We start from the raw sequence: 27,750 nt of genomic DNA on the forward strand, positions 1-27,750 counted from the left end.
ACAGAATAAAAAGCATGACAATAATTAAATGCTGTCTGAAGGTGGAGTAACAGCAGTCACTTTACAAAAGATAAGGTACTGGAGGATAAGAATGTGGGGACTAGCAGACCAACTAATTGACCAGGATTTCCTGTATGTTAATACCTTCATTCACATGTAGCCTTTCAATTCCTACAAAATAAACTTGCATATGAAACATTGCTAGTACGTGAGCCTGAAAAAAAAAATGGGACCGTTGTTTTTCATCAATCACAACAGTGCTATTTTTAAATTTAATAAACTTTTTAAGGCTACATATGTTTACCATTAGGAATGGAACACTTGTGGACACTTTGGCAAAAAGTTTTTGTATGCCAATATACAGTACATGAACACTCAATTTTCTGGGTTTCCATGTGCATTTATAGGTGATACCCCTTTTCCACACATTTCTGTACTTCAGTGGACTGCTAAGACACCAGAAAAAAGTGGCCAATCTCTCAGGGCTTCTGCAGCCGCTGTGACTTTGAAATTCAGCGGCATATCAAGTATATAATAAACAAATTCCATAAGAGCCTTGCTTATAAGAATGAAGTGACCAGAAAAAAAGTTAAACACTTTCCAGCACTGAGCACATTTGAGAAAAACATGACGACACTTACCTGTCTCATTTCAGGTGCACTTAAGATGCGTTTCTTTCTTAAGCTTTCATTATCCCTAAAATATAGCCAGAATTTGAAAATTTAGAACTCTGTGGCAGATATGGGCAAGAGTATTTTGGAGCTAAATGAAGACAGACAGACTATCAAGTCTGCTATATTCTAAAGCAGAGATTCTCAACCCAGTCCTCAGGACACACCAAGCCAGCCAGGTTTTCAGGATGCCTACAAAAAATACAAATGAATACTGAATACTGTGAATACTGAAGCCCAAACTGGCGGTTTGGTATGTCCTGAAGACCAGAGGTTGATAGCTCCTGTTCTAAAGTGAAGTGATTTGGCTTATGACATGTTTCAAGATAGGGGGTGAAGAGCAGAGGCATACTTGCTAGTCTTACAAACCATCTATATAGCAGTGGTCTCAAACTCACGGCCCAGGGGGGGCACATGCGGCCCGCCAAGTCCTATTTTGAGGCCCTCGGTATGTTTATCATAATCACAAAAGTAAAGTAAAATAAAACAGTTTCTTGATCATATGTCTCTTTAGCTATAAATTATAATATTATTATTAAGACTTAGCCAAAAGGATTTATAAATGCAAAATTGTCATTTCTTTAATATAACATTAACTATTTTTTTCTGAGGCCCTCCAAGTACCTACAAATCCAAAATGTAGCCCTGCAAAGGGTTTGAGTTTGAGACCACTGATCTATAGCATAGGTGGAAGAAAGCCATGCTGAAAAGCAACATTTTCAGATATGTATTTGTACTAGTTTCTATAACAGCGGTACCTGGAGTGACCCGCTTCCTATAACACTTGACCCCCCTCCCAACATACCTTTTCCCAATCCCAAGGAGACAAATACACCTTAGTTGGTAAAACACCTGGCCGCAGCCCTGTTTATTGAACAGTAACATATTCTTAAAACATTTTAACATAATTAAATATATATAAATTAACAGCCATAAATAAAACATTAACAATAACCCCAGAACAATGGTATCACCATTGTGACCTGATCCCGAGCTACCATCAGATGTAATTGGCCCCCGACCCCGCCATCTAAGCAAGGGTCCGAGGGGTGGCATGTCCCACACATGCCCCATTATCCAGGGTCAACCGACCCACCAGGCACAGCTCCCAGCCGGCCCACCGCTCATCCCTTGATGAGCCCAGTAGCCAGTAGCTCGGGATACCGCAACCCCAACCAACCCCACACACCCCAGAAACCAAAGGGCGGGCGGGTGGGTGGGAAAGCTGCCTCGGAGGACCTAAAACCGTTAAGGTCCTCCAAGAGCACTTCTTTTTAACCCCTCCCACCCACAATCCCCCTCGGCCGCGACTAACCAATTGGGGGGTGAGATCCCTCGACCACGGACCGCCCCGGCCGCACTCTCTCCTATCCCTCTACCTACCCCGACCCCCTCTAGTCTAACTAGCCCACGGGCGACTCAGCGGGCCACCCAGCCCCGCGTTAGGGTCGCCCGTCGAGACTAGCTCTTGGGCTTAATTAGTCTGCTTGTTTTCTGCATCGGTACCGATTTATTACTTTGTTGTACTTGCCTTCTGTTTTGTATGCTGCATCTTGTTTGCCAATAAAGAGATTTAAAAACAAAACAAAACAAAAAAAACTTTACTGCCAAACCACCAATGATTCTAATTTCTCAGAGGAAGACCAAATCTATTCACTCTGTCACTCCCTATTCTGAACAAATGCTACACAGGTGACAAGAAAATGAATAACTCATGGGACCTGGTGCTCTTTTCCTCAAACCCCAATGGAAAATATTATGTTAATATTTAGGCAGGAAGGCTCAACCAATGCTTGAAATATTTTTCCACACTTGGGATATTTAAAGTATGCATGCATACAATTACGTCATATACGTGTGTATGCGCACAGAAGTGCACCCAAGCACTATTCTCTTATCTGTAGCCATATCTCTGATTGTGTACAATTGGCAGATAGGTGCTCTAAGTTACACGCATACATCCAGAACATAGGCACACAGACTTATGCAAGGTGTAGGGCTGGTATACGTGCTTGCGCCTAAATGCACGCGTGTGCATATAGGTGGTTATGCTAAGTAAACACTTTTATAGAATGTGTTTTTCATATTTAAGTACGCTGTTATGTGTCAGCAAGACCAGGATTAAACATGGGAATCCAAAACTTGTTCAGTTTAGCCAAGGGGATCCTGGGAATCATCTCTCCCATCCAAGCCAACCTAGATTCTGATTTGATGTTGTATTAAAGCAGGGATCTCAAAGTCCCTCCTTGAGGGCCGCAATCCAGTTGGGTTTTCAGGATTTCCCCAATGACTATGCATTTAGAGAATGACACGGGGAAAAAATCTGTCCCCGTCACCGCCCCGTCCCCAGCCCACCATCCTCTGCCCCGCCCCGTCACCGCCGTTTCCTTCACCGCCCCGTCACCGCCATCCCTTTCACCGCCCCGTCACCGCCACTGCCATCTCATTCACCGCCCCCTCACCGTCCCCGCAGCATCCATATAAGCCTTAGTACTCTAATATTTAGCTTATTCCGTTCTTATAAATCAAAGTTCCTGCTGCTGAACTAGAGAAAGATGTTCAGCTGGCAGGGCTTTGTTTATAAATTTTTATCAACACAACTAATATACTACTTTATCCTAAAGCAAAAAATAAATAAATAAATAGAATTTTTTTTCCTACCTTTGTTGTCTGGTTTCTGCTTTCCACATCTTCTCATTCAATTCCTTCCATCCACTGTGTGTCTTCTCTCTGCGTCTTCCATTTGCTGTTACTGTGCCTCTCCCTTAACCCCCCCCCCCCCAATTGGTCTAGCACCCATCTTCTTCCCTCCGCTCCCGCATAGTCTGGCAAATGTCTTCTTCCCTTCCAGCGTCTTCTCCCCACTCTGCCTTCCACATTTCCATGGAAGATAAACTTTTCCCTTTCACCCCCTCCTTCCTTGTGTGAGCCGGAACACGCGGTCCCCGCAGCCCCCACCCGCACGCCGGCTCGATCGTTTAACCAGCTTCCTCTCTCCAGCTCTCCTTAGTTTGCCGGCTTTCTTTTTCGGCAACCGGCACGCTTTCAAAGAGCCGCGCACGTGCGGCTGCTCAAAGTTCAATCTTCTGCTCTGCTGCAACTTCCTCTTTCCGGTTGAGTCAGAGCAGAAGATTGAATACTGAGCAGCCGCGCATGCACGGCTCTTTTGAAAGCGTTCCGGTCGCCGAAAAAGAAAGCCGGCAAACTAAGATGAGGTGGAGAGAGGAAGCTGGTTAAACGATCAAGCCGGCGTGCGGGTGGGCGTGTGGGGGCTGCGGGGACCGCACGATCCTTTATGCCTCACTGCGGTGACAAGACCATTCACCGCTCCACGGGGCGGTGATGGCCTTGTCCCCGTCCCCGCAGAGGCTGCTAATTTTCATTCCTCGTTTTTGGTGGGTTACCCGCGGCTAAACGCGGTAGCCGCGGGTAAACCGCCACCGTGTCATTCTCTATATGCATTGAAAGCAGTGCATGCACATAGATTCCCCATATTCATTGGGGAAATCCTGAAACCCCAACTGGATTGTGGCCCTCAAGGAGGGACTTTGAGACCCCTGTATTAAAGCCAAGCAAAAGTACGAGAAAGCAACTTATTTTCTCAGACTAAAGTAGTCGTCATTCCCTAGAGAATACACCAGAGGTTACTATTATTACGTATCACTTATATAGCACTGAAAGGCGTATGCAGCGCTGTACATTTTGACATTTATATACGGTCCCTGCTTGGAAAAGCTCACAATCTAATATGGACAGACAGACATGACATATAGGGTTGGTGATGCAGAACCCAAGGTGAGAGGAGTTAGGAGGTGAAAGCACTCTTAAAGAGGTGGGCTTTTAACTGAGATGTATCCTTTTTCTGATTTAAAAGGAACAACATGCCACCTACTGATCCGACAGCTCAGAAAGGTATATAACAAGGCAAAGGAAAATGTAGGAGCAGAATGAGATAGTGCTCTGCTTTCTCCAAACAGCCATATCCCAGGGTTCCGCTAATAAAACTGCATCTAGAAAAAAAGAGGAGGGAGGGGGGGAATATAGACTGACATCATATATTAATCAGGGCATGAAACTAGATCAGACATGGGCAACTCCGGTCCTCGAGGGCTGGAATCCAATCGGGTTTTCAGGCTTTCCCCAATGAATATGTATTGCATGCACTTCTTTCAATGCATATTCATTGGGGAAATCCTGAAAACCTGATTGGATTCCAGCCCTCGAGGACCGGAGTTGCCCATGCCTGAACTAGACAGACACATCATCGTATATCTTTGCCAATTATAATATCACCACTCGAACTCCACATAACTTCCTCATTACCAGAAAGCCAACTGAAGCACATGTCTCCCTCTCTCTTTCACCAGGCATCTCTCCCACCCCCCTCTACTGCCACATCCAACATTTCTCCCTCTCTCATCCCCTGGATCATGTGCAGCATTTTTCACCACTGCCCACCAGCCCCATGCCCATTTCTCCTTCTATCATCCCTTTCTATCACAATGCCACATATCACCCTCCGTCACTATGTCCAACATTCCTTCACTTTGCATCCCTTTCAATCTGTCCCTCTGTTCCCTCTCTACCACCATATCCAACGTTTCTCCTTCTCATCCTTCTATTCCCCATGCATCTCTACCTCACTCCTCGCTCTCTATGGCCAATTTTCCTTTCTTCCTTTCCCCATGTGCACCATTCTCTTTCCCTCTCACTCACACACTCATGCCCAACAATTCTCCCTTTCTATTCCCTCCCTCCTAAGTCACAAGTTAGTGCCTCTCTCCCTTCTGTGTCCCATATTCATGCCCTGAGTTCATGCCCCCCATACTCCATCCAGCCTTTGCTCCAAAATCATGCTCACATGTCACAACACGCTCCTTTCCCCCTACCCCTCCCTCCTTTCTCCCTTTGTCCCAGATCATGTCTCCTCTCTCCCTTACTTGCTTGAGCCACACTCGCTCCTTCTGCCTTCAGCGGCACTCGTTGCAGTTCACACATTGTACGTGGCTGACCCACAAGCCTTTCCTCTGATGTCAACTCTAACATCAGAGAGAAGGTTTCTGGGTCAGCTACGTGCGTATGAACCGCTATGTGTCCCTGTAACGAGAGCCACTTAAGGGGTGACTGGACCACCTCCCCCCGCACTGACCCAGAAGGCTTTCCTCTGACGTCAGCTCTGAGATCGGAGGGAAGCCTTTTGGGTCGGCTTTGGTGGAGGGGGGGGGGCAAGCAGAAAGGAGGGATCCCCGGCAGCGGGTTGACAAAGAGGGCAGGAAGGAGGGATACCCGGCAGTGGCTTTGACAGAAGGATAAAGGGCAGGGAGGGATCCCCAGTGGTGGCTTCGACAGGAGAATGGAGAGCAGGAAGGAGGGATCTCCATTGGCAGCTTCGGTGGGAGGGCAGGCAATATCCTTGGCGGTAGCCAGAGCTGCGTACCTCCAACAAACAGCTCGCGTACCTCTAAGGCTACGCTTACCGCGTGTTGAAACACTGCACTAAAGAAAGTAATCATCAGGGACCGCTATTAGTGGAGAGTGTATGTAAAATATTAAAGGAAGGTCAAAGTGATGGCATCAGATCTGGTGGAACATGGAGGAAGGTCAATTGGAGCTGGCATTAACGAGGAGCAAAGATGGAAGATATACTGATATGGGAAGGGGGGGGGGGCTTCAAGGAAAAGTAGTAAATTCATGGAACAGCCTCTCAGTGGAGGTGGTGAACATAAAGACAGATTTCAAGCTTGGGAAGATGTACTTGTCCGAAGCTGAGAGAAGAAGGAATACTAGCTAGCATGGAAGGTTATATGGTCTTTATCACCTTCATCTTTCAGTATTTCTATGTTTATTTGCCTATTTTGAGACTACCTTTGTTCTTCATCCTCCTCAAGCATGTGGCATGAGTACATACTATTAGACAAATGATATCCTGCTTGTATATACAAGGGTAAATCAAGAAGTAAAGACAAAATATATTTAACTGCTTTAAGTAACTGTGAGCAACTGAACATATCATTTTTCCACATAGTCTCCTTGCAAGATGACCCATTTGTTGTATCGTACAACTAGCTTCTGCATTCCTGCAGAGAAGTTTTTCAGCTGCTCCCGAAGCCAGGCGAGCACTGCTTCCTTTACTCCGGGTCGCAGTGATGCACCCATGTTTCATCGCCAGTGACAAATCTCTCCAGAATACTCAGATTTTTCTTCATACCAGCTCAGGAACTGGGTCACAATCTCCACATGTTGTTGCCAGTGCAGATCAGTAAGCTGTTTGGGAACCCAATGTGCACATTATGGCAAATGCAGATCCATAGCTGATATCCAAATCTGCAGCCAACTGAGACACCGTTATCAGTCGGTCTTCTCTAATCAATGCATCCACCCTGTCAATGCGTTCTTGTGTGTGCAATGTGGATGGGCGACCAGAACGACCTTCGTTGGTTACACCTGTTCTTCCTGCTTTAAACCTTTTTGCCCACTCAAACCTTTCATTGATCATGGTGCTATGTGCATACCGATGGTGAATTTCCACAGGTTTCACTCCCTCTGCCCATAGTAAGCACACTACTGCACATTGTACTTCAATGGTGCAATCTTGCAATGGAGTGTCAATGTTTCTGACCTCGTGGCTGCCACTCAACTAAAGTCAAGCACTGCACTGTGCGTGGATGAACTATCCAACAGGCAATGTACAAGTACATATGTTGCATTTCACTAGCTCTGCTCATCACATAATTTAACAATTTCCTTTAATTTTTGATTTGCCTTCATAGTACTCACCTGGATCCAATTTCCCAGCAAGCTTGCTTAAACAAGGTAGTCTACTGGCTTTATGCCTGTCATGTTAATAAATCCTGAAATATTGTACCACAAATTATGGCTTCGTAGGTTAAAGGGACTGATGACTCAAGAATAATATTTATTTGTCCCCAAATTGACTTCCAGAAATTAAGTATCAATGGACAATACTACAACAGATGATCCAAGGTCCCTATATCAATATGACAATGCCAGCATCTATTAAACTTAGAACTATCTATTTTATTCAAACGAACTGGAGTCCAAAAAAATTCTATGTAATAAGAATAACCAAGTTTGTCTCATAGATGCTGACGCTGTACATCGTAATCTCCAAGTCCAAATTCGTGACCATCGAGATGCAGAAATATACTGCTTAATCTCAATGCTCCAAATATCTCTCAAACTCTTCTTTTTTGTGGTACAATATTGCATATTAAGCCTTCTTTAGATAGATATAAATGCCAGCTCTTCTTGATTATGACCGGAATAGCCATCCAGATGATTACACGTAACTGGAAGAGTTACGACAGATTGAATTACACATTTTGGTGGGCAAATATTTGTTCCATGTAAAAATATGAGAGAATGAATGCGGAGTGTTTGAGGTCTAGTATGACATTCAATAAGGTGTGGAGCCCATTGACGGCATATGTTGAATTGCAATGAATGTCAGGCATTTTCCCTTTTTATAGATTCTTTACACATCCAGGGGGGTGGGGTGGGGGAAGGGAGGTATTTGGGTTAGCTAAAGGTATTTATCTATAATATTGCAATAATATATGCATATGCAGTTTAATAGTTATGTGAGGAAAAGGATTGGTAATGTATTAATTTTGTGTATTTTAAGTGTGTTATGTATCAAGTTTCAAGTTTCAAGTTTTATTAGCATTTGATGAATCGCTTATATAATATTTCTAAGCGATGTACAAGTTAAAAACTGCCAGGTGGTGGTCTCACATATATATTATACAAATTAGTCATAAAAACAAACAATTGACATTTGGACAATAGAGATAGAGATAAGTCTGGATGTGTAGGAAAGGAGGGAAAAGTTACAATCTCTTTATCTATTGAAATTAACATAAAAGGGAAAACACAATAGGTAATGAAGGGGATTGGAAAGTGTGATAGTCATTACTAAATGTAAGGGGGTTGATATGAGACGTACTATGTGTCAAAGGCGTCTTGAAACAAAAAGGTTTTTAAAATTTTCTTAAAAGATAGAAGGTTTTTTTCAATTCTGATATAGTTTGGTATGGAGTTCCAAAGTGTAGGGGCCATAACTGAAAATATATAATTTCTTCTTGTGCCGATAATTTTTAATGAGGGAATTGATAAAAGGTTTGAAGAGGATGAACGCAGTGAACGTGGGGTGTTGTGTAGAATAATCATTTTTGATATGAATTGTGGTTCATTGAAAGTTAATGTTTTATATACTAGAAATATAATTTTAAATGTAATTCGGTGGGAAATGGGAAGCCAGTGTGATTTAATCAGTAAAGGTGTGACATGATCAAACTTTTTTGCTTTATGAATTAATTTTATTGCAGTATTTTGAATTATCTGAAGTCGTCTTTTTTCTTTCTGAGTTATATTGATTAAGAGTGAATTGCAGTAGTCAATTTTGGAAATGATCAGAGAATGGACCAGAATAATTACTGACTTAGATTCTAAGAATGTGGAAATTGAACGGATAAGACGTAATCTATAAAAGCATGATTTGACTATTTCACTGATATGATTATGGAACGATAAGTCTACATCGACAGTTACACCAAGGATTTTTAAATGAGGTACTGATTCCAGAGGGGTATTGTCAAGGATGAATGGTGAAATTGGTGTTAGGTTTCTTTTCCAGGTGAAAAACATGGTTTTTGATTTTTGGATATTTAGTGCTAATTTATTAGGGCTTAGCCAATTTTTTATTAGTTCCAGTTTTTCATTGATAGCTTTTATTTCTTCAGCTTTTTCCGGATTAAAGGGATGTAGAAGTTGAATATCATCTGCATAGGAAAAAGATGTGAAACCTAGCGATTGTGAAATGGTAAGAAGAGGTGATAAGAAAATGTTAAATAGGAGAGGCGAGAGTATAGAACCTTGAGGTACCCCGTAGGTTGAAGAGTAAGTTGAGGAATAGGCATCATTGAATCTGACTTGAGAAGCACGGTCCGATAGAAAGGAAGTTAACCATTTTAAAACTTGACCTCCTATGCCTAATGATTTCATCCGATTTAGTAAGAGTTCGTGATCAATTGTGTCGAATGCGGCAGATAAATCTAAAGAGAAAAGGACTACTGATTTGTGATGATCGAGGAAGTAATGGATATTTGTTATGAGACCAATCATTGAGTATTCCGTGCTATGATGTTTTCGAAAACCTGTTTGATTGGGGTGGAGGGCATTCGAAGATTCAATGAAGTCTGAAATTTGTTCAAAAACTAATTTTTCTGTCAGTTTCATTAGAAAAGGTAAGTTGGAGATAGGGCGATAATTTGAGACATCATCATGAGTAGTTTTAAAATTTTTTATTATTGGTGTGACAATTGAAGATTTCCAGGAGATGGGAACAGTAGCAGAGAGAAAGCTGTTTTGGATAAGAGAGAGAATAAAAGGGCCGAAGTAGTTAAAGAATTTCTTTAGGTAGAATGGGGGAATTATTTCTAATGGAGAGCCTTTTAGATTAATTGTTTTTAGGTATCCTTCAATTTCTCCTAAGGAAGGTGTTTTGAAATTAGTACATTTGGCTGTTGGTATACTATTGTTAGTGTCATCGGATGCAATTGTGGTTATTTTATGGCTTGGAAGATTTTGTCTAATGGTGGCAATCTTTTGACAAAAGTGATCAGCTAATTCCTGTGCTGTTAAAGTTGATTTTTGATTAGTTAGTTTGACTTTTGTCTCTGGGTTGATGGATTTTAAAATTTTAAATAGAACTGATGTGTTTTTTGCTTTTTGAATTTTGTTGGTATAGTATGATTTTTTTGCTTGGGTGATTTTGTTTTTATAGAGAGAAGCATTATCTTTGAATTGTTGAAGGTTAAATGAAGATTTAGAGGAGCGCCATTTCCTTTCTGAAGCGCAAAGTTGTGTTTTTAATAAAGATAGTTCTTTGGAATACCAGGGTTTTTTTTGTTTACGGATAGATATAGTTTTTGAGATTAAAGGTGTTTTTGTATTTATAATAGATTCGAGGGAAGAGTTCCAAAATTGAAGTTGTTCTTCAATGGAGTTAAAATTTGGAGAAGATGTGGATGAACCAAAGAATGGTGAGATGTCAGAAGTTTCCAATTTAGAAAAGTCTCTGAATGAGATCCTTGTAGATTCAGAAGGATAGTTTGAAGATAAAGGTTCTGCAAGGTGAAGGTTTAGCAATATTAGACTATGGTCAGACCATGGGACTGGGAAAATGTTTGGAACAGAGTGAGAAATAATTTGAGATATAGGTGTTAAGATCATGTCAAGGATATGTTGAGCTGAATGAGTAGGTTCTTGGATAACTGTTTGCAATTCCAATTCTTTGAATAAGTTTAATGTATCTGAGGTGTTTGGATTTTTGGGGTTATCAAAGTGAATGTTGAAGTCTCCTAATATAATCGGGCAGTTAGTGGTTGAACAGTAGTCAAAAAGCAAATTGTGAAAGGAGGTTAAGTTAGAGTGGTCTACAGGGGGAGGAATATAAAGTAGAAGAAGGTCAATTTTTTGGGTTAAGTTAATTTTGATATGAAGGTATTCAATTATGGAGTTATTTATGGATTGGTCATGGAGTTTGATTAGGTTTTTGAGGAAGATAATAGCTAAGCCACCACCCTTACGATTATGGCGGTGGTTCCATATATAGTCATAATTAGGGGGACAACAAAAGGAAAGGTAAGGTTCTTCACCTTCGGAGAGCCAGGTTTCAGTAATACAGAGGATGTGTAAGTTGTGTTTAAGAATAGTATCTTTTAGGAGATGATGTTTGCTTTTAAGAGATCTAGAGTTGATCAATCCTAGTTTTAGAGTATGAAAGTTATTAGGAGAAAATGTTTGAATTGGTAAGAATGTTTTTGGTGTTGAATCGTTTGGTTGAGATATAGAGGTAGGTATAGGTATAATGCTCATGTTTAATATATTTGTATTGCACTGTCAAAATTTGAAAAATCAATAAAGAATTAAAAACTAAATAAATAAATCCTGAAAAAAAGTTGATTGCTGTGTTAAGGCTTTTATCCATCCCTAATCCCTGCTTTATCAGGTTCTCCTGTTTAGCTCATAGAATCCTTTAAGTACTTGGGAGTCATTCTTGCTTGTTAACTTCTTTACCCAAATGATTCTTTGTCCTGTGCAAAATAAGATCTGTTCACATTTACTTTTATTCTGACACACTACACATCTTTCTTCATGCACTTTTTGATTTCCCAGTTAGACTGCTGTAATATATGCAGACAGACTTCATACTAATTTGGAGATACTTCAAACTTACCGTATATACTCGAATATAAGTCAATCCAAATATAAGTTGAGACCCCCTTTTCCCCCCAAAAAAGGAGGAAAAATGGTTGACTCAAATAAAAGTCAGGTGGCTTAATATTCAAGTCCTGTCAGGCTCTGTACCCAGCCCCCTCCCTGTCAAGCTCTGCACCCAGCCCCCTTTCCCTCGCTCCCCAACTTTTTCATGAAAATTCATGGAAGCAAGTAAAGAAGCTGCTCAGCAACGAGCAGTAGCGCCAAATCATGCTCCTGTTCGTGCTGCTCAGAAGCCAAAGAAATGATCTCGCGGCAGCCGGCTAGCAGCAACTCGGAAAGTTCGTTGTTGCCCGCTGCAACTCCAATGGAGATCGGCAGATGAGGTATGAAGCTAGGGAGGGGGGCAGGGTGCAGAACCTGATGGTGGTGGCCTGCAATAATTCTGGGACGGAGTGTTGGTGCAAATATAAAACCAGGACCCCCATTTTTGGGCCAATTTTTTGGCAAAAAACCCTGGTTTATATTAAGAGTATATACAGTATATTATATATTACCATAGGTTCTATATTAAGCACATTAACAGGACCCCATACCACCTCTCATGATTGGCTTGTATTGGCTCCGAGTTTAGAATCAAAGTCAAGAAGATCCTGGTACCTCAACATGAAGGGTCAACCCATCTGCCAACTCTTTACCATTCCTTATTTCCCCACAATGATTTCTCCGTTCTCTAAATGATCACCATCTTGTGCTGGGTCCCTAAGGGCTCGCTTATCACACCTTCATTGTGGAACAGTCTTTCTTTGTCTCTATGGCTTTAAAAATGTATCTTTCCAAAAATCTTTGGCGATGAGCACTTGGGTTAATGGAGATTAAGAGGGCAACTGAAACAGGTTTACAGTTTTGGCCAAAAATAATCTGTGGCCAAAATTTGCTGTTCAGTTTTGGCCAAAACAAAAGCCAAAACCTCTCCACTTGGATTGCTCATGCCATTCCCCCACCCCAACCACAAACTCCATCCTCCACCCACACAAAGGCTCTGGCCAGGCTAAAATCTGATATTACTTTTGTAATCTGTCACTCTGTGCCAACTATGATTGTCTCTACTTTACTGTCAGATTTATAGAGTTCCTTTTCTATTATATGTTACGATTGTAAACTACTTGTGATCCACAGGATGCACAGAATAATGATGTACCTATGGAAAGCCCATACAGGTTATATCCCAAAATTACATTACATTACATGCGTATTTATGGATTGTTAATATGCCCCAGTGAGTTCAATGTGATTTATAATTTAGAAGAGCCTGGCCATGTCCAGGATTTAGATTATTTTATTCATGACATAGCTATCTTGGTTTGTGTTCATGTAAGCTTATGATTATGGTATGTGGTTTGGAGAGAAGATTACAACACAAGATATGGCCAATCTTAATATTACAGGTTCTGGTACGAGTGTCACTTTCCTGGTTTGTGGTTGTGGGGTGATGGGTATGTATATAGCTTGATCATCTATCGAGATGGGAGAAGTGGTTTGTGTCTTGTTTGGTTTGTTGGTCATAATTGATTTGTGGGGGGGGGGGAGTAAGATATTTTCCAAATAGATAGGGTTTTAGGCCTTTACGAGCCTTTACAAAAGTTTGGTAGAAGAGGGTGTTACTTAATTGTGCTGGTAAAGGATTCCACCATTTTGCTGCCAGGTACGGAAACATTATAGAGTGAAGGTATATTTGATTCCTTTAGGATTAGTTGTATTTATCATTGGGTGCCAGTTTTCTGACCCCATTTGAGGTGGCCAAACAGGTTAAAAAGGTGATGGTGAAAGCTAGAAGGATGCTAGGGTGCTTAGGAAGAGGTATAGGCAGTAGGTAAAAGGAGGTACTGATGCCTCTGTATAAGACTCTGGTGAGATCTCATTTAGAATATAGTGTACAATTCTAGAGACTGCACCTTAAAAAAATATATAAAAAGGATGGAGTCGGTCTAGAGCAGTGTTTTTCAACCGCTGTTCCGCGGCACACTAGTTTGCCGCGAGATGTTGCCTGGTGTGCCGCAGGGCCGCCATCAGGGCAGTACTACCAGTCCTGCATTCAGGGGCCCGGAGCTGACAGGGGGCCCGAGGCAGGGGCGCCAGTAGCTCGCCAAGGCAAAGTGAGTCGATCACCCAGGACTCACTTTGTCTTGGCGATCTAATCTATTGAGCCGATAAGTCTTCTTCTCCCCGACGTCAATTCTGCAGTCGGAGAGGAAGTTCGGGCCAGCCAATCGCTGCCTGGCCGGGCGGCACTTCCTCTCCGATTGCAGAATTGACGTCAGGGAGAGCATGCGTTGGCGTCGGCTTTGGGGCCTGTTATCCATTGGTGGGTCCTGTTCCCCGATGGCAGTGGCTTGGGGAACGGCAGGGAGAAAGAAAGAAAGGGGGCAGGCAGGGAAACAGAAGGAAAGAAGAGAAACAGAAAAAAAGAAAGAAAGGTCAGGGAGAGAGGAAGAAAAAGTTGGGGGAGGGAATGAGGTGTGGAGGAGAGAAAGCATACAGGCTGATAGAAGGGAAGAAAGATTGGATGCACAGTCAGAAGAAGAAAGCGCAACCAGAAATCACCAGACAAGGTAGGAAAAATGATTTTATTTTAAATTTAGCAAAGTGGAGGCAGTATTACCACAGTTTCAAAGGAATTTGCCCAAATAACTTAATAGTTAACTGGGTAAATTCCCAGAGATGAAAACTTCCCTTCACTTACTATGCACAGTTCTGAATTTATATCTGCTGTCTATATTTTACAATATGGTCACCTTTTACTAAACCGCAATAGTGGTTTTTAGCGCAGGGAGCCTATGAGCGTCAAGAGCAGCGCTGGGCATTCAGCGCAGCTCCCTGCGCTAAAAACTGCTATTGTGGTTTAATAAAAAGGATGGAGGGTATATTTGTCTATTTTTGTATGCTATAAAAACCAAATACAGAGAGAGACTGAGAGCTGTTGACGAAGAGCTACGTGTGTGTCTTTCTTCGATTCCAGCCAGAATATCAGCTTTGTGTTCAGCCAAACAGGCCCAGGTTTCGCACTGAATAAAGTATTTTATAATTTTTCACTATTCTGTTTACTTAATATTTCATAATAAAGTAATTATAAAATACTTTCTTTGTGTTTATTTGATTCCTATTCAAGAGAATTACTTTATATATAGTCAATATAGGCACAGAGTTAAATTTTTTAACATTTTCTAATGGTGGTGTGCCTCGTGATTTTTTTCATGAAACAAGTGTGCCTTTGCCCAAAAAAGGTTGAAAAACACTGGTCTAGAGGAAGGCTACTAAAATGGTGCATGGTCTTCGTCATAAGGCGTATGGGGACCAACTTAAACATCTCAATATGTATACTTCGGAGGAAAGTCAGGAGAGGGGAGATATGATAGACGTTTAAATATCTACGTGGTGTAAATGCGCCTGAGTCGAATCTCTATCATTTGAAAGGAAGCTCTGTAATGAGAGGGCATAGGATGAAGTTAAAAGAGGTGATAGGCTCTGGAGTAATCTAAGGGAAGAAGAACAACAACAGAAAAGAGAGAGAGGAAAAATGTTGGACCAAAAGGAGAGAGGAGGAGAGATAGAAGGAAATAGGAGGCTGGGAAAGGAGTGAGATGGGAATTGAGAGTTACAGAATATGAGAAAATGGAAAATTGATAGGTAGCTGAAACTTAAAAAGAAGGAGAAGGATGAGAAAGAGGGCAAGATTTGAGTGGGCAGAGGCAGAAAAGAAAAAAGGAGAAAAGTTGAAAGGGAAAATCAATATGTTGGAGACGGACTGGAGCAAGAGAGAAGAGGAGAAAAAAAATGGACAGCAGACACAGGAAAGAGAATTAGAAGATAGTCAAAATCAGAAAGAGAAACTGGGACCAAAAGCAAAATGACCAGACAACAAAAGATAGAAAAAATAATTTTCTATTTTGCGATTACAATATGTCAGATTTGAAATGTGTATCCTGTCAGAACTGGTGTTACGACAGCAAGCGTGAACTAGAACCTATAAGAGAGAGGAGAAGTCTTTCTTTATTTTGTATATGTAACAAATAGCCAGAATGGGATTGGAGAGGTGTATCCCTATACTTCTACTAAGACTAACCCCCTCCTTTACTAACATTTTAGCACCGGCAGCAGCAGTACTTGATTCGATGCTCATAGAAGTCCTGTGAGCGTCAGAGTAGTTACCACCACTGCCAGCGCTAAAACCCACACTATGCGTTAGTAAAGGAGGGGGTAAGTATCTTAATAAAAAATTTGGCCTGCGACTTAGCCTGTGTTTTAGATTTCAGCCCCTTATGTGATTTGAGTTTGACACCCCTGTCTTAGAGGAAGAGATAATGGTTACTGTGGATTTGGCCTTTATCTGCCATCATGTTTCTATGTTTCTAACTCACATTCTGCTCTACATTCTGGCACCCAAACTTATTGAATAAAATACAAAAGAACCCCCCCCCCCAACAAGATTCAAATCTTTATAGCATGTTACCTGCGTGCAGTGTTCTTGGTGGTGAACTTTTTAGTTTTTGCTTCCAGAACCTGAAATCAATAACAAAGGAAAAGCAGTAAGAGCAAATCTGAGTGAGGGCAAAGTCCATTCATTTCCTACTCCAGATAGCAAATTTTGGGTGAGCATGAAATGTTGTCTTACCCCTCACTCTCTCACTCCTATTCTCCACCACCTCCCTAATTCAATATATTGAGTTGACAGGGCCTACCAGCTGAAGACCTCCTCCAAAGGAACCCAGAAATCTCTGCTGCCAAACTTGCCACTCGGTGACGGTGTTCCTTAGTCACTGCCACCGGCACCCAGTACATGTTCAGTTTTCATATATGGCACTGGTGACTCAGGAATGCTGCAGTTAACTTACGAGCTTAGTAGCAGGGAAATCTGGGCCCTTCAGATGTTCAACTGGCAGAGTTTGAGGATTCCAGATAAATATGTGTCACTGCTGGCAAGGATGGGGGGGCGCTGAGCCCAAAGTACATGGGCCTTTGCCAACCAAAGCTCATCTGTGGCTATGCTACTGTTCCTATTCCTCTTTATTGCTCTTTATATATATAATTTTTCTAGGTATGCTTCTTTTGTTCTCGTTCGTCAATGTCTTTAAAAATTGTCATTTTCCCTGGTTTGTCTTTGTTTATATTGTATTTTAATTGGCACATTGTTTTGGCGTTTTTTTGTACACCGCCTAGAAGGCTTGATTGGGCGGTATAAGAAATTTTAAATAAACTTGATACTTACAAACTGGAAAATGGATTTAAATCATTCTGTGCAGTGATGAAATCCACAATCTGTATATACATCTTACAAAACATACTATCAACTTTTTAGGGCAGAAGTAACCGGAATGTCATACAGTATTCAAGATATGACTTCACAATGGACTGGCACAAGGGCATTCTGGGTTTCAGTTTGCAGATTCTCTTAAGCCCCAATATTTTGCTAGCCTTTAAGGCCTGCTAAAGCACACCAAATATGAGTTTTTCAAAAGCATTCACATAGGAAGTATTTAATGACATGAAGAAACTTAAACCCACTAGACACAGGAGGCAATAATCAGTCTATGCACTGTCTTACAAACCCTTTAAATAATTTTTAGCCTACGGTGACAGTAGCAGAGCAGGTCATCCCAACTATTAGGCAGGTCCAAGCAGTTGCTTAAAGCAGCAATGAGCAGCTGCAGTTAAACTAAAACAAGAGGTCCTGAGAAACAAACATACACATTTAAAGAACTGTCAGTGTATAATATATCTTCCTATTTTATAGGATGTTTGTGTGGTAATGATGGATGTTGTGTTTAAAATTAGGAAGGCCTTCCCCAAGCTGGTGTCGAAAAGAACCCCAAGATACTCCAGGCGCTGAGATGGAACCAACTGGCTCTTGGACAGGTTGACTATCCATCCCAGTGACTGCAGGAACTCCGCAACCTGAGCAGCAACCCCGGCGCTCTCCTGAAATGACTTTGCTCTGATCAACCAGTCGTCCAGATAGGGGTGAACCAGAATGCCCTCCTTGCGCAAGGCCGCTGCCACGACCACCATAATCTTGGTGAACATCCGCGGAGCCGTGGCCAGACCAAAAGGAAGAGCACAAAATTGGTAGTGCCTGTCCAAGATCGCAAAGCAAAGGAACCGCTGATGGGAGGCGCGAATCGGAACATGCAAGTATGCCTCCGTCAGATCGAAAGAGGTCAGAAATCCCCCCCCCCCCCCGGCTGAACCGCCAGAATGACAGATCTCAGGATCTCCATCCAAAGAGACGGAACTCGCAGAGCCCTGTTGACCCCCTTCAGATTTAAGGTGGGCCAAATAGACCCCTCTTTCTTGGGCACCACGAAGTAAATCGAATACTGGCCGGTGCCACACGCCTGCTGAGGCACAGGTACTACTGCTTTGAGATCCAGCAATCTTTGAAGCGTCTGACAAAAGGCCCACTTCTTCCATGCCGCCTGACAAGGAGAAGCGAGAAAGTGATCTGGCAACGAGCGGGAAAACTCCAGAGCATAACCATCCCGAATCACCTCCAGGACCCACTGATCCATTGTGATCTCAGCCCACCCCTGGTAAAAATCTCGCAACCAAGCGCCCACTGGAACCAGTGGAGGTGCCAGCAAGAAGTCACTGGGCGGGCCAAGCAGCGGAGAAGCCAGAGGAGGAATCACGTCCCCTCTGACGGGCTCCCCGAAAGGACTGCATGCACTGAAAGAAACGGCCCCAAGAAACTCCAGAGGCTGGAAAGGAAGCAGCCCTATGCCCGGGGCGATACCTGTGGAAATCACGCAAATGCCCCCGAACAATGCCATCCTGCGTGGGCGGGCACAGCCTTCAGGAAGATGGGGCACCTTAGAGTTCGTCAAGGTCTGAATGAACTTGTCCAAATCCTCACCAAACAAAAACGAACCCCCCCTTCCCCCAAAAAAGGGAAATTTTGTAAGCTTAGCTTTAGATGCTGCATTCGCCGACCAAGCCCGAAGTTACAAGGTACGACGTGCAGCCGCCCCGAGAACCATGGACCGAAACCCGCAACAAGTCATACAGGGCATCAGAGAGATAAGAGGCAGACATACTCAATTTTGGCTACTTTCTGCTCCACCAAGGACCAGTCATCAGACTCATGGTCAAGAACACGCTCAGAACAGGCCCGAGCCACCAAACCACCACATATCGCTGTCTGGACCCCTAAGGCAGAGACATTTAAATTCTGCAGTCTTTGACATCCATAGCCTGGCTTTACATAAACAGGATTTGTACATCCATGCAATAAGGATGTCTTAAATGCCAGTTTTCAGACATCCAAAATAAGAATAGAGCTTCTAAGATAACCAATAAAAGGTCACAAATGAGCAGTGATTAAGTCCATGAGAAATTGTACCTTTTTCAGTAGTTAATTTCCAAGTTAAAAACAGATCTGTTTCTTATCATAGGAGAGTCAACACTTGCATGCTTGACAACTGCTTTTCTCATATATTCTGACAGTCAAACGTCTAAATGACTGTACTATGATGTAAGAAAACAGAACAGTGGAATTGTCCAAAGAAGAAAGATGTGCACTAAAAAAGTGTCCACAGGTTAATCTGTAGATGTAGAAATCTTTATTCTTCCAACATCATCATGGTACAATCAATGATTCAGTGACTCGACATGTACATGTTTCGGCCAACCGGCCTGCCTCAGGAGTCTTAAGAATCACAAAGCACAAAATAAACCTGCTGGCAGAACACAAGGATGCTGCCAATATTCAAACTGAAATGTGGCAGTAGAACGGTGGACAATCCAGGTAAAACACACTCATGGCGTCTCTCGTGAAAGATGTAAACCAGATAGGGCCTTTTTTTAAAGTGGGGGTATAATGAACATGTTATAGAAATAAGACATCACCAACTGCACATACTAACTGTGAAAGTTTATGGGGGTAAAGTGGGAAGTGACATTTTAGGAAATGCTGATGCCAAATTTTCTAGATCTACAGTACAGTAATCTATTGTTCCATCACTCGATATTACTACCTTACTTAGATGAGGATAAGAGAGGCAAGTCAACTGATCAAGCATTCTTCTACTTATAAGGGATAATTTTATAAGGAACTGCCTAATTTTAGGAGCCAAGACTGTATATGGATGCCAGTATTTTAGCACTTTATGTTCATTACTGAGCTCTTCCTGAAAACCAAACAAAATCCTAGCACGTATCTTTGCTATTGTTCAGAGGGATAGAGCACAGCAGAGTCCACACAAACATAGACGATCAAGTTCTCTAACTCAATGTTTTTCAACCTTTCTACACCTATGGACCGGCAGAAATAAAAGAATTATTCTGTGGACCGGCATAGGTCCGTGGACCAGCGGTTGAAGAACACGGGGCTAAGTCGTGGGCCAGACCCCGCCCATCTCTACCCAATCTCCACCCCAGACCCCGCCCCCATAATAGTACTAATTGCACCTTGCACGTCCCGTGCCTCATCTGGAAGCCTTCCCTCTGACATTGCAACGTCAGAGAGAAGGCTTCCGGTTCAGGCGCAGGATGCCCGTAGGAGCCACTGCCCATGGCTTTGTGCACTGAATCAGTTAGGAAGAGGGAGCTGGCTCGAAGATAACGCCCCATCGATCGCACCGTGGACCGGCGGTTGAAGAACACTGTTTTGGGCCTGATGCACGTGCTGGCCCTGTGGACTGGCAGGAAATTTCTGTGGACCGGCACTGGTCCATGGACCGGCACTGGTCCATGGACCGGTGGTTGAAGAACAATGCTCTAACTCAGTGATTCCCAACCCTGTCCTGGAGGAACACCAGGCCAATCGGGTTTTCAGGCTAGCCCTAATGAATATGCATGAGAGAGATTTGCATATGATGGAAGTGATAGGCATGCAAATTTGCTTCATGCATATTCATTAGTGCTAGCCTGAAAACCCAATTGGCCTGGTGTTCCTCCAGGACAGGGTTGGGAACCACTGAATGCTCTAACTTATGCATGCACAAAATGTGTGTGCTAAAATTTACACCAGCAATGGAGTAAATGATCTTGGCCCCAAGGCATTAAGGGTCATGAGCCCCTAATCACTTATCAAAAATGACTAAACTATAAGGGAGCTAGGGGGACAGTGGGCTTTCTACCGTTGTAGACCCTTAGGTGCAGCCCTATGTGTCTAATGTGTACACATTTTTTCACAGTTTACACTAGTATTTTATCATGGTATATATTTGACTTCATAAAACAGGCATAAAATAGGCACATGAAAATGCACCTAAAAACATGTTAATTAGGCATGACCCTATAAAATTACCCTAATTCCATAGGTGACCATCTTCTTCGTTGACACTTTTTTTGAAGCCACACTTACGCTATTAATGGCATTTTATGTTCTCAAAAGGTTAACCTTTAGAAAATCATTCAGCTGTCCTTTCTGTCCACTACTACCCTAAGACAATTACATTAAAAGTGTCCTCCAATGCAAGGCTAGTGATTCATCCCAACTCACCGTTTCATGAATGAGCGAGTCAGGGGAGTTTTGAAAATCAAAGGATTCCTTTTTTCTGGAAAGCAAATAAAAGCGAGACCCAAGCATAAGAAAAAAAATGGCAAAAAGTTTCTTCTGAGAGTAGCCCCTGAACCAAGCTGGTGATTCCAATAATTCTACATTACAAGTTAAAAGGCACATGTAGAACAGACTCACTGATGCTTATTTCAGCACACTTCTCTACACCTAGGACAAAAGTTTATATATGGGATGAAAAATCAGTGCCAAAAAAAAAAAAAAAAAAAGGAGAGCTAAGTGCTATTCTATAAACAGTGCTCAAAATTGGGTGTCATTTACAGAATAGTGCCAAGATCTGAACCTTTTAGGTGCAAGGATTTACACCAACTACAATCTGCTGTAAATCCCTGCACCTAAATTAGGCACAGATCAGGCATATTCTGTAACACTGTGCACAAATTCTTGGAATGCCCGTGGCCATGAACCTTTTCAGATGCACACATTAGAATATGGTATGGGTGGGTTTGATTGGGGGATTTGATATTTAAAAATGTCAATTGTGATGGGCATACTCCCATTGGGTTCTTGTACGGTGCACATTTTGTTGTTATAGTTTTCAAGTGCTGTTTTTCTGGCTGATCTGTTTTTATGCTTACTCTGCTCCTGGTTGTATGTTCCCTTTGCAATTGTTAATAAAGATAATTGAAAAAAAAAAAAAAGTATTTACATGCGCCTCTTTATAGAATAAGCCTAACAAGATGCACACAAATTCTTATTGTTGCCAATTAATGACGATATCTGACTAGCCCATAAGAACCGATAAATGTTTAAATTAAATCTGGCATATTTTATTACTTGTATATTTGTATGTTCATCACGAGGATCAGACAGCTAGTAGAGTATATAACTCAGTGTACAACCACATTTTTGATTGGTTGACAGTTTGCACTGACATTAGAGGAGGGTTGCTTTTAACCTCTTTTTCCTTACCTTTTCAGCTACTACTTTTGAGAACCAAAGCGGTCTTTTCCTCTTATTTTTCCTTACAAAATGGTTTCTTGCCCTTACAATAGCTCCTTTCAGTTTTGCCCACTGCTTTTCCCACCTCTTCCAGATATTCCCATCCAGATAATTCCTTGATATAATCCCTTCATCTGAACAAAGGTGGTGGTGGTGTTGTTTTTTTTTTAAGTCTAGAACCTTTACTTTTGAATGAGCTATCTCTATACCTGTCTTAATATTAAGCCACACTATGCATTGATCACTATGTCACCCACTGTAACATAAGAAACACTTTCCCCGTTTGTAAGTTCAGTAGGGTCCCATCACACGTGGGTTCCATTACCAACTGCAGGAACAGTTTTCCTTGTAGAGAATCCAGGATCTCTCTACTTCTAGAAGACTCCGCTATAGGGATACCCCAAATCAACATCTAGCATGTTAAAATCACCATTAATAATACTTCCCCTTTTACAGCTATATTCTGTCTACTTCTGTCTGTGAAGGAGGCCTGTATATCACACCAATTCCTTACCCTGCAGGATCCTGCAATTGTGTGGCTTTAATATGATCTTTAACATATAATGCCACTTTCCTTCCTTTTCTTCCTACCTTGTCTTTCCTGAACAGATTATAGCCCGGTATAATTATATCCCAGTCAAGGTTATCTGTGAACCACATCTCTGTGAAAGCCACTAAATCCACCTTGTTTCCCATACTTCAAGAATTGGTATATACAACTTTCCAGACATTGCCCCCTTTTCCCTTTTGGGTAGAGGTATTTAGTGATTCACTTGCCTGAGGGCTATACTTTCCTGGGGCTTTGATCACCCTGCCCCGATTCTAGTTTAAAGCCCTCCTCAGCAGGTTAGCCAGTCTGCTGAAGAAACATCTTCCCTTCTTTGATAGATGCATACCATACTTGCTCAGCAGACCTTGGAAAATCATCCCATGGTCCAGGAAGCCAAAATTCTCTTGACAACACTATCCACGTATTCATCTCCAGGATATGAGCTTCTCTACCCTGGCCCTTACTCTCGACAGGGAGGATGGACGAGAATACCACCTGCGTACCCGACTGTTTCACCTTCTCTCTGAGCCACTAAGTCACTCTTGATACGTTTGGAGGGGTACCTAGAAGTATCATTAGTGCCAACTTGAATGAGCAGCATTGGATAATAGTCATTAGGCTTGATGGGTTCTGGCAAACTCTCCGTAACATCTTGGATTTTGGCACCAGGCAGACAGCATACCTCCTGGGACATCATGTCTGGTCTGCAGATGGACGCCTCTGTATCCCTCAGAAAGGAATCATTAATAACGACTACCTTATGCCTCCTAGTGATCACAGATCTGGTAACTTCGGGGATTTCGAGCTTATATCCTTCCTCTCCCTAGCATGCTCTCCACTTCCAGGGCTGTATACCGGTTCTTCAGTTCAATGGAAGGTGGAATCACAGTATCAATCCTGTAAGGTCCTGAAATACGAGTCCAGCTTTCCTTCCTTAGCACGGCCTCTTCTTCCCCACTGCTGGAAATATTTTATGCATCATGGAGCATAGACTCTTCTTCCCTACAGCTGGAAATATTTGATGCTGCATGAAGCATTTCAGCAATGTACCTCATTCTCATAGATGCTTCTCAGTCTTGCCACCTTCTCTCTGCTCATTTACTTTCTTCATGAAGGATTCCCTGGTAGTCTAGTTGTCTCTTCCAGGCAATCCCCAATTGTTCTTGCCCTCTGTTGGTTCCTTAGCCAGAATCACTGCCAGTACTTCCCAAGACAGCTTTGCAAGACTGCAGTGGGATGTCACAGCATCCATTTTGGGATTGGAATTAGCATAAGCGAGAGCAATCTCTAGTCACTCCTGTTTATGCTGGTCCCAATGGCAAAATGACTGCCGGGATCTCCCAAAAGCAATCTCACAAGGCTGCTGAAGGAAGTCCTGGCAGACATTTTGGCTGAGAAACCAGCAGGAGCAAGAATTGGGGATTGATCTTGCCCTAAAGAGGCCACTAGAACACCACAGCATTTAAAGGCAGGACCAGACAGCCTGGGAGGGGGCAAGAATATTTGTGGTGAAGGGGGCAGAGGCAGACCCTGATCACAGCGGATGGGGTGCAGGAAAGTTTCACTGGTATTTCTGGCTGAAACCCAAATTGGATTGCGGGCCAGTTTTGGTGCTGAATCCAAAACCAAAATTCAGTATCATTTCAGATGTTTTTATTGTAAAACACCTTGGACATCTAGTGATAGCTGCTCTATAAACATTTTAATAAATGTAATAAGTCCAAATTGTTTATTGTGAGCTTCTATACCGCTACTAATGACTGGGGAGGCAATTCAGAGTGGTTTGCATGAGCTTCTGTAATAGGTGTTACAATACAGAGTTACAAAGAGTTTTTGCGAGGTGTTACAATACATAGACTCTATATAGAGTTACAGGGGCTTCTGTAGCAGTGCTACAATACAGAGTTAAGACCGGCATAATTATGGAATAATCAATAATCTTACTTATGTTACCGACACATCGATCGTCCTAATTATTTGCATATGTTCATACCAAATCAATCGTCCTACCTATATTCATATCTAATATTAGGTTTACTATTACAGCTAAGTACACTATATTTACACACCTCCTAAGGAGTTTGGCCTATTCAGCTAAATATAGTCTATATATGTATGTATCTGTATCGTGTTTTATGTTTATCTTTGAAATATTATCTTCTTCAGAGTCTAGTTTTCTGGTCTTCAGCCCTTGGTTTACTTATATCCTTTTGTGTTCTTCCTATCGAGTTTCTGAAGAGGATGGTCTTTATCCCTAAGACACTTAGTTTACAAAAGCAACATGTACCTATGTACCTTATAGCAGGATCTCAGAAACAACTCCAATAATACATAAATGCACAAATTTACCCCTGCTTCTAAAAAGGTGTAAATGTGTAAGTATACACTATGGGGCTCATAATCGAAAGAGAAATACGTCCAAAAACCAGCCTAAGTTGGCACTCGGACGAACATTTCTCAAAAACGTCCAAGTGCTGATACTAAAAACAGGTTTTGGATGTATTTTTAAACGACCTAGGCCTTCATAGTGCTCCTGAACGACTAAAGCTAAACGGGGTGTTTTGGGAGGAGTGTCGAGGGCGGGAGTTGGGCGGGACGTGGGCCGGCTTAGACTTAGTCGTACAGCATGTATAACCGAAAGTTGTACAGCCCACGATTGACGGAACTTGGACGTTGTGACTTAGACCATGGTCTAAGTCACAAAAACCCACCTAAAGTCACAAGATAAGCACTGAAAACACATAACACAGACCCCCACACACTACCCCAGTGATCACCGACCCCCCCACCCCCATAAAAATATTAATCACATCTTTAAAATTCAGCCTCCAGACCATCACCACCTGGCCGCCTGGCATAGGAAAGCCTAGTCGTCCAGCACAGACGCAGCTTAAGTCATCTTGGGGGTGGGTTAGGGACCCATAGAGAGGAGGATCCATGCCCATAAGCCCCTGTAATCACTGCATTGATACTTAAACATGTGCACTTCCCTATACACTCCCAAAACCCTTTTGTACTGGCATATAAGTGGCTCCTGCAGCCATAAGGACTATTGGGGTGGTAGATAAGTGGGTCTAGGGGATTCTGAAGGTGGTTTGGGGGGCTCACCATGACCTGTAGGGAGCTGTAGGGAGAAGACATGGCACCCTTTTTGTGAAGTTCACAGGTGTGCCCTGTAAGGGTGCCATGTCTGGTTGTGCAGTCCATCACTTTGCAGACCCCTCCCACGTCCAACAGGGCTTGTTTTGGACTTGGACGAAAAGTTGGACGAAAATGTGGTATAAAGATGAGACGATTTAGCAGCTTGGACGATCAGATCGGCAGGACGTATAATTAGATGATTTTCGAAACGGAAAAAAAGTTTGACGTATTTTTTCAAAAATGTGTCAAGCTGTTTTTTTTACTTTGGACGACTTGCGAAATGGATGTAAATGGACTTAGACGTCCCTTTCGATTATGCCCCTCCACGTATCCCCACATATTTTAAAATATATGCACATGCATTATTGAATTGCAACCTGTGTTCCATAAGTACCATGCCCCTGAGAAACGTCACATAAAAGTTACAGGTCACACAAAATAGGTGCATTCCTTCCATGCAGTTACTTTTTAATGCAGCTGCCCAATTTTATAAAAGTCCTTCTCTGAGTGCGGAACAGGCTTTACATGCATACAAAAGCTCATATTGATAATTTTACACACAACTTAAGTAGACAAAACTGTTTTATCCATTCTCAAGTATGCATTCAAGAAGTGCCCATAGGCATATGCACCAAAGTAGGTTCTAAGAAAGCCACAATGTCTGCTTTTGTTAATATACACCTGGGCAGAGAGAGGGCAGGATCAGAATGCGTGTAAGTATTTTATAAAACACACACATTTGCATGGATTCCAACTGAAAGACACATTATTATTTGTGCCTTGAAGCAGATGTAAATTTGTGCAGGAGCTTTTGGGCAGAGATTTTGTAAAGGCACTAGCACATGGCTTATCTAAAATTATCCTCTATATATAAATTATTATACACTTCCCCCTCTGTATTTGCGGTGGTTAGGGGCAGAGCCGGCCCGCAAATATTAAAAAACCACGAATAAAATTTGGGCCAGTTCTGCCCCTAACCCCTGCTTCCCCCATCTATTTTAAGCCCTGAAAGACCCCCCTTAAGCCTTACCTGGTGGTTAGCGGGTTTTCAGGCAGGAGCGATCTTCCCACGCTCCTGCCCCGTGCAGATCGCTCGCAGGAAATGGCTGCCTTGAGCTCCTGTAGTCTCTCGAGCCATTTCCTGTGAGCGATTTGCATGGGGCAGGAGCGTGGGAAGATCGCTCCTGCCCGGAAAATCCACTGACCACCAGGTAAGGCTTAAGGGGGAGCTTACAGGGTTTAAAAATAGCCCAAAAAAAGAAAAAGGAATTTTAGGTTTAAAATCGCGAATAAGTGAATCCGTAGATACGGAAACTGCGAATACGGGGGTGGGGTGGGGGGGAGTGTACCTATCTTCCTTTATTTTATAGCCATTCTGCAATTTGCATTAAAGCTATATAGCAGAACACAAGATTAAAACATAAGGGAACTGAATACCGTACCTAGCCTCTGTCTGCTTGCTGGGACTTGCTTTTTTATTTCTCTTTTCTTGTTTATTGTTCTGAAAAAGAGACAATTTTTTATAGGCATTAAAACTTACTCAAATTTTTAAAAAATGGTACAGGCAAACTCCAAAACCATATATGAACATACAAAAATATGGCTAGCACAATTTCAGCAGTTTTGCTTGT

At 42.3% G+C, this 27,750-nt stretch overlaps 1 protein-coding gene across 6 annotated transcripts in view; it reads right to left on the reverse strand.

Annotated features, from left to right (window-relative positions):
* The window catches only part of SYCP2L (synaptonemal complex protein 2 like), a 230,729-nt gene that overhangs the window by 104,982 nt on the left and 97,997 nt on the right, over window positions 1-27,750 (reverse strand). For all 6 annotated transcript variants that reach the window (XM_033930428.1, XM_033930427.1, XM_033930431.1 and 3 more), the window contains 4 exons: window positions 27,562-27,620; window positions 21,412-21,466; window positions 16,423-16,472; window positions 642-696 (listed from right to left, as the gene is read on the reverse strand). In XM_033930428.1, coding sequence (XP_033786319.1) covers window positions 642-696; window positions 16,423-16,472; window positions 21,412-21,466; window positions 27,562-27,620 — 219 coding nt within the window. The remainder of the gene's footprint in view (window positions 1-641; window positions 697-16,422; window positions 16,473-21,411; window positions 21,467-27,561; window positions 27,621-27,750) is intronic.

The sequence above is a fragment of the Geotrypetes seraphini genome, chromosome 2 (assembly GCF_902459505.1).
Source record: "Geotrypetes seraphini chromosome 2, aGeoSer1.1, whole genome shotgun sequence".
NCBI classification, from domain to species: domain Eukaryota; kingdom Metazoa; phylum Chordata; class Amphibia; order Gymnophiona; family Dermophiidae; genus Geotrypetes; species Geotrypetes seraphini.